The 18,686-nt window shown below is 36.6% G+C and overlaps 1 protein-coding gene across 1 annotated transcript in view; it reads left to right on the plus strand.

The window, feature by feature from the left end:
- The first annotated feature begins 2,430 nt into the window (after positions 1 to 2,430).
- The window catches only part of LOC133287732 (mediator of RNA polymerase II transcription subunit 33A-like), a 39,823-nt gene continuing 23,567 nt past the window's right edge, over positions 2,431 to 18,686 (plus strand). Inside the window, exons 1-4 of the mRNA XM_061485399.1 lie at positions 2,431 to 2,765; positions 3,250 to 3,360; positions 9,772 to 10,119; positions 10,236 to 10,555. Of these exons, the coding sequence (XP_061341383.1) occupies positions 2,464 to 2,765; positions 3,250 to 3,360; positions 9,772 to 10,119; positions 10,236 to 10,555 (1,081 nt within the window). The 5' untranslated portion in view covers positions 2,431 to 2,463. The remainder of the gene's footprint in view (positions 2,766 to 3,249; positions 3,361 to 9,771; positions 10,120 to 10,235; positions 10,556 to 18,686) is intronic.

The following is an 18,686-nucleotide window of genomic DNA, read 5'->3' on the forward strand; positions in this document are numbered from 1 at the left end:
TAAAAAATAACCATATTTTTTCAAATGGATGGCATTGTAAGAAACTTTTTTATTTTAAGAAAAAATTACTCTTATGTTATATGTGATAAATTTCTTTCTTACACACTCTTCGATAACTGTGTCATTTTTTTCTTTTTATTTTTGAAGTGGTGGAGCTCACAAGTTTGTCTCTATGACATGAGATTACTTATTTCTTTTAACATGAGATTAATAAAATATTTTATTTAATAATTGACTTGTGCAGAGAAGCCTCTTGACACGTCTTAAGTGAATGTTGGGTTTTTTAATTTGAACCCAGCAAAACAGACTTATTATAATATTTCAACTTTTTACTCATCTTTAAGTATCCTGCTCTAGAGCTTGATTTCGTGCCCTTGTATAATTTGGTTACACTTGTTTGCAAGTTAACTAGCGGAGACTGTCAAAATTCTTTTTTATGTTCTGCAACTTGGGGCTTGTGGGGCGAAGCTTGGTTATTTAGCTTCCCCCATTGAATCGTGCTGCATGAAGAGTAGTTCATTCTTTTTGTTCCCTTTTAGTCTGAATTAATTGTAATTAATACTCATTATCACCTGATACTTAATTGATCATCTCGGGATAATTGATGAGAGTGAAGTTGCATGAGAATACGAACTATAACTTTACATTGTAATTATGTTTTCATCTAATTATATAATTTTAATATTTTTGTTTTAATTTATATTTTAAAATTATAGGCGAATTTAAAAAAATTGTAAAATTCATGAAATACGCAGTAGTAATTATATAACAGCGATTACAGGGTGTCCAATTCAATACAATATAAGGGAAAAAGAAAAAGGATATTATTAACAGTTACTTAACATGATCATGTTATGTGAGAGGATTTTAATTTTAATCATATAAAAATGAATTAATAATAATAATTTTATAATTACATATCTTAATATTTTTCTTCTTCTCTCTTTCCTTGTATTGTGTAGTGAGTAATGCGTTTGTGAAATTTTATGGTTTGTTTTGCTGACTTGTTCACTTAGCGATAGATGCGGCCGTTATTTGCAGTCAGACAGGTAAGAGGTGGAGCGCGTTTCGAAGAATTCTGATGCAAAAACTTAGGAAAAAGAAGTCTCCATTAGACTGAGGAGTTCTCTCTTTTTTTTTTTCTTTTTTTTTTTGGGGATAACAAGTAGAGTGGACTTTACATGTTCAAAGCATGCAATAGCGTGGCAGAATAATACCCGCTGTTGCGCCCGTAAATCTGCATATTAGTTGATAAGGTGCCTTGTCAATTTGACGATTAGGACACACTAATAATGGTCCAGACTGGAATCAATTAAGATTATTTGCTAAAAAAAAGATTCTTATTATTCTTAAATATGTGTTTGATATGTAATAATTTGTAACAAATTTCTTTCTAACATTACACGGATAATAATTCAAAAATATATGATCAGATCAAATACGATATGGGCTGATCAATATGTATCAAACTTAATCACATACGGTTGAGATGTGGATTATTGTTCTTGGTCTTAGGTCTCGAATCGGAGTTGGATCTTACTATGTCTCCGTCCTTTGTTGTAGTGCGATGAATCCGAATGGGGTACTTGCGAAAACACTTCGATGCTTAAGTCAGTATCAGATGCAGAAGTTTGTATGTTATTAGTGTAAAAGATGAATGTACCTGGGTGTTGTACCCTCTGCTTATATAGTGGTTATGATGCCGCCTTTAGTAATGCGGCATGACCTCTGAGTGGCCAGGCTTAGGCTGCAGGTCAGTGCTAGAATTGGAGTAGCCTTATCTTCTTAATGTCAAGCCGTAGAGTCGCGGCAAGCTGGAGCTGTCTTCTGTTTATAGGTATAAAGGCGCGGTGGAATTGTCTTGGGTCTTAAGTTAGCTTCCTTAAAGGCAGTTTTATCCGCGATATGGCCATCGCGTCTTGTCTTGCGCGATGAGAGCATTGCGTCTCGTGCGCGATGTTGTCCATCGCGCTTTGCTCTGAATCCTTAATGAGATTGAGTTTCTTTGTATGACATTGGACTCCTAATAGGCCTATAATTTATCCGGATCAATATACAAAACAAAATATTACTTCTATATAATTTGAATTTTATAATGGCACCCCGTATGAAAATATGATGTCAACAATTATATTTTTTTATGAACTTAGTTTTAATGTATGTTCAATAGAAAAACATAAATAAAGTTGACTATCTCAAATTATAATATAACATCAACATCAAACTATTTTTAAATTAAAAATTAAAAAAATCCATAATAGAATACTTATTATTAATATTATATTATATACCAAAAAAAAAAAAAAAATGCCATAGTGAAGCATCCCATCCCATGCATTGTGCTCTGCTCTCTCAAATCAGCGATACTGATAGAAACCATTCACTCTCAGCTTACCAAAAAAAAAAAAGGAAACCTTTCACTCTCTCATTTCTTTCGTTCAGTGAATGTGAATCTCTTGTTTCATGGTCATGGCGGTTCCCGCGCAAATCACCGATTGCGATGAGCAGAGCTTGTGGGACGATCTCGTGCGGCAAACGAAGGAGGCTCTGGAGACGAACACTGATCCTAACCTGTTGGCTTTGGAGCTGACGACGAAGCTTCACTCCTCCCCCGGCGTTACTCTCCCTTCCGTCGAACTCGCTCACCGCTTCGTCGCTCACTTCTTTTGGGACAACCACAGCCCCGCCGCTTGGAAGTTTCTCCATACAGCTTCCTCTCTCAACCTCATCCCTCCATTGCTCCTCATCGCACTTCTCTCCACCAGGTCCTTTCCACTTTCTTTCTTTCTTTCTTTCTTTCCTCTTTTTCATTCTTATTTTTCCCTGTTTTATCGTCTACCTGTAAGGTGCTCCTCTGTGTATAACGCATTTCGAATCACTTTTTTTTTTTTTTTTTTTTTTCTTGATTCTTGAATGTGCATTTTTTATTATATGGAAGTCTTGCATGGATGAATTCATACTATGACCTTCGTTTTGTTCAATTTTTGTATTCTTTATGCAATTTTTGGCAATTAGAGTAGTTTTTCAGTGAGGTAGATGGTTAAGATGAAAGAAAAAAAGGTTAACTAGTCTTAGTTTACAAGGAAATGAAAGGGTGGAAACTATAACTTCTGTGTAGCTGTCTTCTGTAACCTCTTCATCTTTTAATGGAGGCTTTGCCTGACATCTATCTCGTTTGGCTGATTTACTTTATTATTATTATTATTTTTACTGGTTAAATTATGTTCGCTGTTTTTTTTATGACTGCAGGGTTGTTCCAAGCAGAAAACTCTATCCTGCGGCTTACAGACTCTATATGGAACTTCTCAAGCGAAATGCCTTTATGCTTGAATCTCATATCAATTCTCCGAACTATGAAAAGTAAGCTCCAAATCCAACTAAATTTGTAGCAGAAGAATGTTGTTGTATAAGCTCTTGAATATTTTTAGCATTTTGGATATTGTTTCTATTTTAACTTTTTTTTTTTGTGTGTGCATAAAAGAAGAGTTTGTTAATAAAAACTTACAAGAAGGAGCATAAGAAATCCTCCTGTAACTACCCAGCTCTCCGGAGCTCTTTAGCCCCCTCTAAATCTATAAAAGATAACCCCTGAAAATGTATTGGTAAGTAAAACTGCCAGAGAAGCCAAAAAATTTACATTATCCCATAAAAAGGTTTAAAGGAAGAAAAGAATAAAACCTTGGAGCTAGTGGAGTTACCATTAGGGGAACAAATTTGTGGGTTGTAAATAAATGTGTAAATAGGACAGGCAAATATGCTATTTTTGAAGGCTTGATAGGGCCCGGCCAAGTCTTTTATTTTTTAAAAACAAGTCAGACCAAGCTTATAATTCAACTTATATCAGGTTAACGAGCCAAACTAGATTTGAAATATTTTACATAGGTCTAGCCCATTTAGGCTAACGTCAGGCTTGGCCTGACTAATTTACACCCCTAGTTGTAAATGGGTGTATACAATGTAGTACAGAGCAGATGGATTGCTAGAGAGGTATAACCGTATAAGACATGATTGGTAGCCAAAAAGTGTACCCAAACTTATAGAAATAATTACCAAGAGACCTTCACACCAATGGCAAATATGAACACATTTATATTGTTGGCATTAGCAACTAATTATGGTTGGGATTGACAACAATTTGATGTCAAGAATGCTTTCTTCCATGAAAATCTAGAAAAAGAAATTTATATGGAGGTTTCACCATAATATGGGAAACTAATACTATGTGGAGGTTGAAAAGGGCCTTGTATGAGCTCAAGCGATAACAATGAGCATGGTTTGCAAGAACTATATTGACTATGGGATACAAACAAAGCCAAAGGGATCATGCGTGTTTTGTTAAACATTCTCCTTTAGGGGGAGTAACGGTACTCTTTGTGTATCAAGGATATAATAGAAACAAGAGATGATGCACAGGAGAAACATATTTTGAATCAACGTTTAGCTAAGGAGTTTGAGACTAAAGCCTTATGGAGGTTGAACTACTAGTATGGAATTGAGATTGCTCATTCTATGCAGGGCATTTCTATCTTTCAACAGAAGTATGTTATAGATCTCCTCAAAGAAACAGGCAAGACAGTATGCAAACCAGCAAGTAATTCTATGGAGTCTAATATAAGACTTGGATAAGTAGGGGAAGATCTTGTAGCAGACAAAGAAATGTATTACTGTCTAGTGGAAAGACTTATCACACACACTACCGGACATAGGATAGATCAGTAAGTGTGATTAACCAATTCATTCATAGCTCAAGAGAAGTTCATTTGCAAGCAACACAGTGAGCATTACAATACCTCAAGGGAATACCAAGAAAATACATTTAATTTAAGAGAATGGAGGTGTGGTACTTAATGCAGACATTGATGCTGATTATGTTGGGTCACCAAATGGATATTGCACTTTTTTGGGGGGATCTTGTGACTTGGAGGAGTGAAAAGTAGAATGTGGTAGCGTGATTTAGTGCAGAGGCAGAATTCAAAGTTACAGCTCAAGATGTGTGTGAACTGAACTATTTTGGTTAAAGATCATCCTTGAAGATTTGAAGATCAAGTGGGATGGACCAATGAGAATTTATAGCGACAAGTCTGCTATCAGCATAGCCCACAATCCGGTACAACATGGTCAAACAAAGCATATTGAGGTTGACAGATACTTGATGAAATAAAAACTGAAGAGGTCAACTTGCTGATTTACTTACCTAAGGGTTGAGCATTTTGGTCTTTCACAATATTGTATCTAGGCTAGGAATGGAGAATACCTATTTACCAGCTTGATGGGGAGTGTGGAAAACTGAGTTCATTGAGTTATTTGGAAATATTCTATAGCAAATTGTATCCCTAGAATTAGGCTTATTTAATTTTCTATTCTAATAGGAATCTTCACAAATTATACGACTTTGATATAACTGGTACTACAAATGGGGGGATTGATATTGCAAATGGAGGGAACAAGCCAGTTTGGAAAGTATATTACAGAAGGAAATAATTAAAATAACTGCAAATATATCGCAATTGGGATTAGTTAAAATGATCGGAATAATTGTAATTATCTTTGCAGTTAAGATAGGAGATTGGGTTGTTATTCAATAAATAGTTATTTTACATAAGGGAGTTATTATTATTTATATGGGTTATGTACGATTAAGCAAATGTCCTTTGGTGGAATTATTTGAAACTAATACTAGATTAATGTAAGGGATATTGGTTCCCTTGTAAGAGGATGAATCTTCTTGTATCTTTCTATCCTAGTTTTCTTAAATCTTTTCTGTGTTTCTCCATTTTCTCTGTTTCTTTTTCTTGTTGCTGTCATTTTATCTTTCATGGAATTTAGAGACGTATCAATTTGTCTGACCTGCCAAATCTATGCAAGAATGGACACCATTGAAGTACGAATTGAGGCTTTGGAGAATTCTGGAGCAAAGGATTACCAACATGATTTTGAGATTGAGTATAAGATGGGGGGCTTCTAATAAAGTTGCATATGCGCTTTGTAGAAGGGACAATGAGAAAAAGTTGCAAGTCATTTCTAGGCCGTTTTGGTAGGATGTGCATCTCATTGGTCATTTTCTTGCTAAAATGATTGCTGATTTGGATAGAAATTTAGATTCACACCCTTACTCTACACTGGAAAACATCAGGTTATATTATAAAGGGAGGCCTGTCATTTCAGCTACTTCCACTTGTACTCCTAAACTCCTGCAAGAATTTCACTATTTGCCTTTAGGAGGACATTCTGGAATATATCGTATTTTCAGAAGATTAGCCCAATCAACTTCGTGGATTGGTATGAAGGCTGTTGTCACAACTTTTTAGCACAGTGTCATATGTATCAACGTAACACATATCAAGCAACCTGACCAGCAGGCTTATTACAACCTGTGCCTATTCCCAATGCTATTTGGGAGGAGCTTAGTAAGGACTTTATTGTGGGATTGCCAAAATTTAAAGGATTTGACACATTTCTAGTTGTTTGTAAAAGAGAATATACGACTGCATAGTATTTCGGTATCAATTGTATGTGATCGTGATTCATTAGTAACATTTGGGAGAAAATTTTAAACTGTTAGGAACAAATTTGAAGCTCAGTACAACTTATTATCCAGAAATAGATGGCCAGACGGAGGTTCTTAATTGTACCCTAGAAACCAATCTCCGTTGTTTTTTTCCGAGCAACCTAAGATGTGGGGGGAGTTTCTTCCTTGGGCTGAATACTGGTACAATACTAGTTTTCAATCTGCAACACAATGCACCCCTTTTGAAGTGATCTATGGTGACCTCCACCCTCACTTTCCAAATATATTCCCAGATAGATCATGCTGGAAATTGTAGCACACAATCTTATGAATCGAGATGAAGGTCTCTGATAACTCATATTTCATTTGACAAGGGCATGAAATCACATGACAAGAAACTCAAATACTCATAGAAGAGCATCCATTATTAGTGTAGGTGATTGGGTCTACTTGAAAATTTGTCCTCACCGGCAACAATATGTGGCTGGACATTAAATCCCAAACTAGGAACTCAATATTATGGTTTTTTTTTTTTGGTCCTTAAGCACATTGGTGTTGTAGCTTTTGACTTGCAGTTACCTTTGGCCTCTAAAATTCATCCTGTTTTTCGTGCTTCATAGTTAAAGCAGGCAATTGAGCAGCATCCGGTTGAGGAGCATATTCTAGGTGAACTTCCAGTGGAATTGCCTTAATTATTTCCAGTGCAGGTACTAGGAAAACGCAGCATGGTACAACAAGGAAGCACAATGCAATAAGTGTTGATTCAATGGCAGAACTTGCCTCCAAAAGAAGCTTATTGGGAAGATGTTTCTGCCATCCAAGATCAATTTCGGAATTCAACCTTGAGACAATGTTGTTTCAATGGAGGGTGATATTGATAAGGCTGGTATTGCAAATGGAGGGAATAAACGAGTTTGGAAAATGTATTACAGAAGGAATACAGATAAGGGATAGTTACCAAGAAATGATTAGAATAACTACAAATGTCTTTGTAGTTGGGAATAATTAGAATGATTGGAATAATTGTCACTGTCTTTGCAGTAAAGATAGGAGACTGGGTAGTTATTCACTTAGTTATTTTACGTAAGGAAGTTATGATTATTTATATGAGTTATGTACGGTTAAGTAGGGGTCTTTTGGTGGGAATTATTGTAACTTATACTAGATCAGTGTAAGGGATATTGGTTCCCTTGTAAGAGGAAGATTCCTCTTGTATCTTTTTATCCTAGCAATAAAATCACAGTTCTCTTAAATCATTTCTTCATTTCTCCATTTCTTTGTTTCTTGTTCTTGTTACTGTCATTTATCCTTCATAGAATTTAGAGAAGTATCAAATTTGACTCTAGTTTCTTTCCTTTTCTGATAAGATAGTTGGTTTATATATCTAACCCATTTGTGTATCATCTAAATTATGAATAATATTCCATATTCTTCAATATATGAGACTGTGTATTATAGGAAAACACTAATTTCACCTTATGTATATATCTTGTAAAGTAAACACTAGGTTTGAACTAATACGCAGGACGATTTGACTTAATATTAAGGTTAGGACTTGAAATAAGAATTATTTAGGTTGGAATATGAACCATATCATTTTTTCGTGTAAGTACCATATCATAAGATAACTAATGATTAGTGGTGTTCAATTCTAATCAAACAAATCCAACGGATGCAATTACAGTGATTCTAGCAACTGATGTTGTATTGAGTCTTCATGTCATGGTAAATTCCGTAATATTTTTACTATATTATTTATACTTAATTGAGTATGTTTAGGTTTGAACTATTTGCAAGTCTAGAAAGGAAGTTGTTTCTTTGTAATGAATGTCTTGTTTCTACTGTCATGCTACTGACTCTCCCCAAAGCTTAAATTGTTGGGTGAAGACACTTGAATGGTTTTTATATTATATTTGTAATACACTTCCTCATGCAATAGCCCTTTCAACTTGAATGATTGACAATGTACATGCCCACCTACCCTGTGCTAAGAAATTTCACAATATTTATTAAAAGGATGAGGGTGGCAAGGATCGAACTCTAGATCACTTAGTCATAGAGCTTGTGATACCATGTCATGAACTAGGTTTAGATACAAAGATTTTTGTGAATGGCTCGAGAATTCCTCATGGCACATTCATTTATATATAGGATTTACACTTACTAATAACAAGGAAAATACAAATAATTTCTAATACCTAATTAATTACACAACATACAATCAGATAAATATGCGATCTATTTCCTTAATTACACTTTATTTAACATCTCCATTGTGCTAAAGTAAGCTATTTGGTTAAAAGAAATGAAGTAAATCTCGTAAGCTTTTTACCGTGGTAGAAAGCCTTGTTATGTAGGCTTTATGTTGTCGAGTGTCAACCTGAAGCTACATGTTGATGTTGCTGTTTTAAACATAGTGTTTGTCCTTCCTTCGAAGGCTCAAGCCACTCACCTCATGAAATGGGATAAGATTTTAGAGCTTGATATATTATATTTAGATTGAGTGGTATTTGTTTTCTATATAGATAGATAATGGATATGGATGTTTGGGAAATATCTAAAGGGTATATGCAAAAAATGCATCTAGTGCATTGTTGGCAAAAGTAGGTTTGGCTTTTCTTCAGATTTCAGTGTTATGTCCTCAGACTGCATTTTGTCGTTTTCTGTGAGATATTTATATTATAATCTTTTACTGCAGACTTGTTAACTTGTTGACAATTGCTTGCGTCGATGCTTGTAATTAAATCCTGTGCTTGTGGCAACCTAAAGGTACTATAAATCTAAAGGAACAGTAAATTGTCTATTCAATCCAAAAGCTTAAACTGTTAGGAGAAAGTCACATTAATGGTTTTGTATCGTACTTCTCTACTATGCCCCCTTACACAAGAGTTCATTGGGCTTGAAGGGTAGACAATGCACAGGTCCACCTACTTGTATTAAGAAACTTCACAATATTGAATTATAATTGATAAAATAGGAGATAGTGAGGATTGAACTCGTGACTTTGTTACAGAGATTGTAAAGCACTAATTCAACTCAAAAGTTTAAACCTTTAGGTAAAGGTCACATTAATTGTTTTATATCCTACTTCTCTAACAGGAACATTTTTTTTTTTTAATATAGAGAACATAAATCTGCTCTAATGGTTTCATTCCAATTTTTAGAGTGCATTTTTCTTTGTCTCCTTTTTCCAGGGGATGGGGGAAGGTTCGTTGTGTATTTCTTAATACTAATAATGACGTTTCATACCAATGGTATCACAGGATTATGAAATCTATTGATGGTGTTCTTCAGCTTTCCCAGGTATACAGCCTAAAGGTGTGTGAGCCAGGAGTTATTCTTGTTGAATTTGTCTTTTCAGCTGTATGGCAATTACTCGAAGCATTATTAGATGATGAAGGGTTACTAAATCACGCTCCAGAGAATAAGCCTAGATGGCTAAGCAGGTCACATGATATGAATATTGATGGACCTGACTGCTTCAGAGAAAATAAAACTGAGCAGAAGGAGGGGTTGCAGAGGGAAAATACAGCAATGGCTATCGAGATTATTGCAGAATTTTTGCAAAACAAGATGACTTCAAGGATCCTTTCCTTAGTTCATCGGAACATGTAAGAACTTAATTCTGACACACTTTGGATCGCCTAGGTGAACAGTCTAAATACTCATTTGACTGAATCTCAATTAAAATTTTGGAACCTTCATTGAAGGAAAGTTATCTCTGTAGGCCATCACATTGGGGATTTTTCATTCACCAAATGCAGCTGTTTGCATCAAACTCTTCAGTTTTGAGGAATCTGAAACATATTACTGCAGAGACCCTTTTGCTTTTGACAGAAAATGTTCAAGAGGTTTTATCCCATGAATGCAAAACAAAATCTAAGCTGGAGTCTAATGTAGTCATACCTGCTGGTCCTCAGATATCTTTTGCTTGTCAATCTTTTGGTGATAGTTGGTCTTCACACTGGCTTCCTATTGATCTCATCCTGGAAGATGCTTTGGCAGGAGGGCAAGTGGCAGCATTTAGTGCTATTGAAATTATTGCTGGTATGATTTTTTTTTAATTTTTTTTATCATAATATTGGGGAAATTTCCTCACAAAGCAGAAAATCAAATACAAAAAACCATTACCCATTAAATCCCGAATTCAAACCCATGATTTTTCAGTCACAAAGAGCAGCTTTTTCACTGCTCCAAGCTCACCCTCTTCAGAAAATCAAATAAAACCGAAGAAAAACACTAACAAAAAATAAACATTCAAGAAATCCAGCTTGGTTTGCTAAGTTGCCTACATCTACAGCTCCACAAATAGTAATCAATCAACTTCTCAAAAATCTCACACTAACCCAAATCCCAATATGCCCAAATCTCACTTCACATTGTCACACCTAAAATCTGTAGCATACCAGACCTGTGTTCTATCTACCTGATAACTTTCACATGCAAAACCACTCTCAATCATTTTTTCTCTTCAGTGGTAGAGGGCTCAAGCCCCACATGCGTGCTCAAAATCACTGATCAGCCTTTTTATTTTTATATTGTTAGCCACACAAACTTGAAGAACATATGCCCATGTCAGATCACCCCATTTCTTTTCGTTGACTTCATATTCTTTCCTATTTTCATTGCCTCAAAATGTATTTTCACACTAATTCCTTTTCATTCAGACATGACTTTTTGACTTCCACAAGTAAACTCCTTTTTAATATGTAAATTTAAGACATCGTTACTGAAAATGATTCCAGCTTTTACACTTTAATGCACCTGGAATAGGGACAATTTGTAATCCTATCATAGTTGTAGAAATTCAGAATTCAAATTCAAATATTTTTCCGTTTTTATTTATTAGGAATAATTAAGATTAATTAGGATTGATTGTTTTTTATTTCCTATTAGTTAGGATTAATTGTAATTAATTAGAATTAATTGTGATTAGGTTTAGTGAGTCATAGCTGAGTTATTCTTATGATTGTGATTAGGTTTGGTGAGTCATAGTTGAGTCATGCTTAGCTATTTTTTCTTGTATAAATACTCCTCATTCCTCATGTAATTATTTCAATATCGATATACTGAAAACCTTTTTCAATATGGTATCAGAGCAGGTTGGTCCTGAGAAAACTCAGCCATCACAACCACCTTCAAACCGGCGGCACAACACCGGAAAACTCAACCTTCAACCATTATTAAGGCTATTTTCCCTTCCTACAAAGTCCCAAGAGCAAAGTAAGGCTACCAATCACTGTAGAAGGCAAAATCCCAGCTTTCCACCGCCGTCAGCAGCCGTCGAAAAATTTTTCCGGCGACATTTCCGACCGAGATCCGCACCATTCGAAACAGAAGGAGCCGATCTACAAGTTTCAAGAAGGAGCATCGGATTCTGCTGAGCCACGCGCCCCCACGCGCTAGAGCAAGGACGGAGCGTCCGCCCTACGCGTTACCACACGCAGCCATGTTGATTGAAAGTAAATTTCCATCCAACAATGTTGCTCAACAAGGTATAGCGTTCCATGTTGATAATAGTAGTCGATGGATTCTTGATTCAGGGGCTTCAGATCATATGACAGGTAATGCAACCTTATTTTGTTCTTATACCCCTTACTATCAACAATCACGAATAAGAACAGCAGATGGCAGCTTCTCTACTATTGCTGGAAAAGGATCCATTAAACTTTCTGAACACATTACTTTGAACTCAGTTCTTCATGTTCCCTCTCTTACTTGTAACCTTATCTCTATCAGCAAACTTACGTCTGAGTTACATTGTGTTGCCAAGTTTTCTGTCAATGCTTGTGTTTTCCAGGAACAGGACTCGGGGCTGATGATTGGCAGTGCTAGAGAGGAAGAAGGACTTTATTATTTAGAAAAAGATTCTTGTGAAGGAAAAAAATTTGTGAACCACTCGGTATGTTTGTCTGATGATTGTAATGATGTTTTGTTGTGGCATCGTCGGTTAGGACACCCAAATTTCATTTATCTTCAGAAGTTGTTCCCAAGCTTATTTATCAATAAAAATCCCAGTTCTTTTTCTTGTGATATTTGTCAGCTTGCAAAACATTCTCGTGTTTCTTATCCTCCTAGAGTCCATCATGATTCTTCTCCATTTACCTTGATTCATAGTGATATATGGGGTCCAGCCCGTGAAAAAAATATCTCTGGTGCTCGTTGGTTTATAACTTTTATAGATGATCACTCTAGGGTATGTTGGGTATACCTTCTAAAGGATAAGTCTGACGCTGCATCCATTTTTAAAAACTTCATGCTATGGTTCAAACTTAGTTCCAGACCTCTATCCAAATTCTTCGAACTGACAATGGTACTAAATATTTTAATTCTGTTTTTGGAAACTATCTCAGCCAGCGTGGTATTCTTCATCAAAGTTCTTGTCCTAACACCCCTCAACAAAATGGGGTGGCTGAAAGAAAAAATAGACATCTCCTTGAAGTTGCTCGAGCTCTTATGTTTACCATGCATGTCCCTAAATATTTGTGGGGGGAAGCTGTCTTGACTGCAGCATACCTCATCAATCGGATGCCTTCTCGTGTCCTAAATTTTCAATCTCCTTTATCTTGTCTTACCCACACATTTCCTTCTTTCCGGGCTCATTCTTCCCTTCCTCCAAGTTGTTTGGCTGTGTGGCTTTTGTACATGTTCCTCCCCATCAAAGGTCCAAGATCGATCCTAAGTCCATTAAATGTGTCTTCATAGGATATCCTCCTAACCAAAAGGGCTACAAGTGTTACTCATCTTCACTTCGTAAGGTCTTTGTTTCTATGGATGTCACATCTGATGAGAGACAATCTTTTTTTCCTTCGACTTCTCTTCAGGGGGAGTCTATTGGAGTTGATGAAAATAAGTCTTGGAAACCAAATGATTCTGTTGTTTTGCCTTTGCCGTTGGAGACAGGGGGAGTCATTATGCAAAAGACAGGGGGAGTTAATGTGTCAGATAATGGAGATCCTCCCGGGAAATGGGGAAAGTTTTACAGCAGGCGAGAATCACCTCAGGAGCCTCTAGACTGCCAGGATTCTGACTCGAGTCTTAGTTCCAGCAACACTGATACAGCCAATCTAGATGTGCCTATTGCTCTCCGAAAAGGTACTAGATCTTGTACTGCTCATCCTATTTCTCATCATATCACATATGAAAAGTTGTCCCCAGGTTTTCGTGCTTTCAACACTATGTTAGACAGTACAAAAATACCAAAAAATATCCAAGAAGCACTTGATGATCCAAAATGGAGGAATGCAGTCTTTGAAGAAATGGATGCACTCAACAAAAATGGAACTTGGGAGTCTGTAGCATTACCCAGAGGAAAGAAAACAGTAGGTTGCAAGTGGGTGTTCACAATAAAGTTTAATGCAGATAATAGCATCAACAAGTATAAGGCCAGACTGGTTGCTAAGGGATTCACTCAAACTCATGGGATAGACTATCAAGAGACATTTGCCCCTGTTGCCAAGCTTAATACTATCCGAGTTCTTTTATCACTTGCTGCAAATCTTGGTTGGCCCTTGCAACAATTAGATGTAAAGAATGCTTTCTTGGATGGTGATCTACATGAAGAAGTTTATATGGATCCACCACCTGGTTTTGAAAAAGGAGACGATTCAGTATGCAAGTTGAAAAAGTCTCTCTATGGTCTTAAACAATCTCCTACAGAGTGGTTTGAGAAGTTTACTCAAGCTGTTAAGGGAAGAGGATTCCTCCAAGCTCAGACTGATCACACTTTATTTTTAAAACACTCTAATGGTGGTAAAATTGCTATTCTCATTGTTTATGTTGATGACATAATTGTCACAGGTAATGATTGTGAGGAGATAAGCTCTTTGAAGAAATGTTTAGCTAATCAGTTTGAACTGAAGGATCTTGGATCTCTCAAATATTTCCTAGGCATGGAAGTTGCTCGAAGTAAGGCAGGAATTTCTTTAACTCAGAAGAAATATATTCTAGACCTGTTACAAGAAACAGGAATGCTTGGGTGCAAGCCAGCAGAGACTCCAGTTGAACCCAATATTAAATTGGGAATCGAAGATGGGAAAGAAGTTGACAATGAGCAGTATCAGAGATTGGTGGGGAAGTTGATCTACTTATCTCACACTCGGCCTGATATTGCATTTGCAGTTAGCATGGTTAGTCAATTCATGCATTCTCCTAAGGAAAAACACCTAAGTGCAGTTTGTAGAATTCTGAAGTACATCAAAAACACCCCTGGTCGAGGATTGTTCTTTAAAAGGGGACACAAGAGGATGATTGAAATATATACAGATGCAGATTGGGCTGGCTCTGCATTGGACCGAAGATCCACTTCAGGATATTGCACCTATATTTGGAGAAATCTTGTGACCTGGAGAAGTAAGAAACAAACAGAATTTGCCCGGAGCAGTGCAGAAGCAGAATTTCGGGCTCTAGCCCATGGTATTTGTGAAGGAATTTGGTTAAGAAGACTCCTTGAGGAATTGAAGATCTCTTTTTCCCCACCTGTCAGAGTGTATTGTGATAATAAGGCTGCTGTCAGTATTGCTCAAAATCCAGTTCACCATGACAGAACAAAACATGTGGAGGTTGATCGCCACTTTATCAAAGAAAAAATAGATGATGGAAGTGTATGTATGGTGTATATTCCTACCAAAGAGCAGATTGCAGATATTCTCACTAAGGGCCTACACCGGCCAGCCTTTGAAGACTTGATTGGCAAGTTGGGAATGATCAACATTTACCTCCCAACTTGAGGGGGAGTGTAGAAAATCAGAATTCAAATTCAAATATTTTTCCGTTTTTATTTATTAGGAATAATTAAGATTAATTAGGATTGATTGTTTTTTATTTCCTATTAGTTAGGATTAATTGTAATTAATTAAAATTAATTGTGATTAGGTTTAGTGAGTCATAGCTGAGTCATTCTTATGATTGTGATTAGGTTTGGTGAGTCATAGCTGAGTCATGCTTAGCTATTTTTTCTTGTATAAATACTCCTCATTCCTCATGTAATTATTTCAATATCGATATACTGAAAACCTTTTTCAATAATAGTATTGATTAATCAATACCATTCCCACTCAAAAGATTATATTTCGATTATTTTCCACTCAGTATTTTTACAAGTCCGAACTTACTGCATCATCATTTTCTATTTTTATTTCTTCCACCAGAGATACAGTCCATTGGGTGTCATGGAGGGAGATGGTAGACTGTAAATTTTGAAATAGTTTGAACTTCAGCACTTGCCCTTGAGAATGGGGATTAGGATTGAGACTAACTTTTGAACTCAGCAGAAAGAACCTGGACATTAACTGCACTGAGTACATTCTGTTCTAGTCTTCTTTTTCTTCCAGTTTTGGTTTAATAATTGTTTTTGTTCTTTCTTCTGTTTCTATATACTCAAATAATTTGTGTTTATCCAGGATTCTTGTTTGGGTTCTGTTGTAAATAATTGTAATTAGTTATTTATTTATTCATTCTAGAATCTTCTTTGGGCTTAGCCTATTAGGTCGTTTAGTCTCTTTAAATAGAGAGTTATTGTATAGTTGTAATACACAATTCAATAATATATTTTCCTTCCCTTTTCAACTTGGTATCAGAGCTCTCGGTTCTGAGGGCTCTGCTTCCACAATTGTTGCCTTTAGAACGGAACCCGTTTTGTTTGCCTCTCGTCGCCACCAAACCGCCACTGGAATTTTTTTTTCGAGGACCTCTTGGACTGAGAGGACTATTGTTTGACTCCGTTTTCTCATATCTATCAGTCTACGGACATTTCCCAATCAACAGACGATCAGATCAGCCCTAAACAGTCCAAACCGCTATTGTTCATCACTGAAAAATACTATTCTAGTGACCTTTTGTGCTTCGATCAGCCACAGACAGGATCACAACCTCTGGACGACCCCACCGTGAAAAGCTCAGCTCTGGCCGACCATCGACTCGCTCTCAAGCACCGTCTTTCTCTCTGCGCGTAACACCCACACGCCGACAACTTACCGGCGTGTGACGACAAGTCTCCGCTTCAGACCACCGTTGTTCTGCTCGTCTCTTTCTACTCTGACTAGATATGTACTTGTCTCTTTGTTCAGACATCATTTGGATGTGCATTTGGTCGATTTTGTTGCTGTTTTTGACTTTCTTTGCGTTTTGGCCGATTTCGATGGTGATTCGATTGTTACACAGCCTCTGCAGCCTCCATATGTCTCTCCATATGTGAATATTCAGCAAGGGGAGTTGGAGCAGTTTAAGGCTGCTATTGATAATCTGTTTAAGCCATCTGACAGTTCTTTGATTTTGTTTGGCAAGAACACACGTTCTACATCTTCTCTTGGTTGTTGTACTGATTTTAAAACCTCGTGGATTTTGGATTCTGGTGCAACTGAGCATATGACTTGTCTTGCTAAGTCTTTTCTTTCTTATCATCCTACTGTTGGTAGTCATACTATAACCATAACCAATGGATCCCATAAATCAGTTATTGGTTCTGGTAACATTCACATTCAACCTTCCTTGTTTCTTAAAAATGTTCTTTATGTTCATCAGCTTTTCACTAATCTTATCTCCACTCGTGAGCTTACAACTAATTTGGATTGTTTTATCACCTTTTCCCCTTCTCATTGTGTTATTCAGGATCTCACCACGAAGAAGACAATTGGAGTTGCTGAGGAGTAGGGTGGGTTGTGTTATCTCCTTCCAGGATATGCTACAAATGATACCAAAAATCAACTATTGATGACACGTCATCCTTCTATTGCAGAATCTATGATTTGGCTCTATCACAAGTGTTTGAGGCACCCACCATTTAGTCTATTGAAGTCATTGTTTCATTCTCTGTTTCTAAATCAGTCAGTTGAGACCTTTCATTGCGATGTTTGTGAATTTGCAAAACACCATCGAGTGTCCTTTCCTTCCAGTGCTATCAAAAGTATTAAACCTTTTTCTCTTATTCATTCTGATGTTTGAGCCCTTCTAAAGCGCATAGTATTTCATATGCAAAGTGGTTTGTTTATTTCATTGATGATTGTACTCGAGTGACATGGATATTCTTGATTAAAGACAAGTTTGAAGTACCAGAGATATTTATCAATTTTATCACATGATCGAGACTCAGTTTGGTAAAATTATTCAAAGATTAAGATCTAATAATGGTACTGAGTACGTTAACCAACGTCTGGCGCAATTCCTTGTAGTTGCTAGAGCACTACTTTTTCAGATATCTGTTCCTAGTTCTTATTAGGGAGAAGTTGTGTTAACTGCAACTTTTTTGATCAACCGCTTACCTTCAAGGGTCCTTAACAATACTCGTCCTATTCATTCCATGTCTTCGTTCTTTCCTTCTATTCTTATTGTATGGAGTCTTCAGCCGTGAGTGTTTGGGTGTGTTGCCTTTGTCCATGTTCATAAACAACATCGCAGTAAGTTTGATCCTAGGGCTCTTAAGTGTGTCTTCCTTTACAAGTGTTATCATACTGTCAGTTGAAATTTTTTTGTTTCTATGGATGTTACCTTTCATGAATCTGAGTCCTTTTCCCCAGGTCTTCATCTTCAAGGGGAGAACAGTTCTTCAGCAGACTCTACACCTTCCTTCTTTGAGTTTGGATCTTCCGTGTCTACTCATACACCTCTTGCTCCTGCGTCTGATCCATCAAATACACCGGAGATACGGAATATTGTGACATCTGATTTGGTATATCATAGGAGGAACCAACCCACACTGCCTCACCAACAAATTCAATCATCTGAACCACTGGTAAGTCCCGAATCTATTGTTTATGAATCTAGTATTGATGAACCTCTTGTTTCTGAATGTAACACTGATGCTTCTGATGACTTACCCATTGCCCTAAGAAAAGGAAAAAAATCTTATATCCAATGATCTTGTCCCTCTTGTACCTCTTTTACACAACACTCTATCTTCGATTTCGTTTCTTCTACTAATCTTTATGTGTAGCATAAAAGCTTTGTTTCTGCACTAGATTCAATCTCAATTCCAAAATCAGTACATGAAGTATTAGATGATGAGAATTAGGCTCAAGCTATGCAAGAGGAGATGAATGTCTTGGAGAAAAATAAAACATGAGAGGTTGTTGATAGACCTGATGAAAAGAAAGCAATAGGGTACATATGGTTTTATGCCCTAAAATATAATTCTGATGGCACTCTTGAGAGATATAAGGCTTGGTTAGTCGCCAAGGATTAC

Source organism: Gastrolobium bilobum, unplaced genomic scaffold (genome assembly GCF_033153095.1).
Source record: "Gastrolobium bilobum isolate Gb01-03AN ecotype WA unplaced genomic scaffold, APGP_CSIRO_Gbil_v1 utg2833, whole genome shotgun sequence".
In the NCBI taxonomy this organism is placed as follows: domain Eukaryota; kingdom Viridiplantae; phylum Streptophyta; class Magnoliopsida; order Fabales; family Fabaceae; genus Gastrolobium; species Gastrolobium bilobum.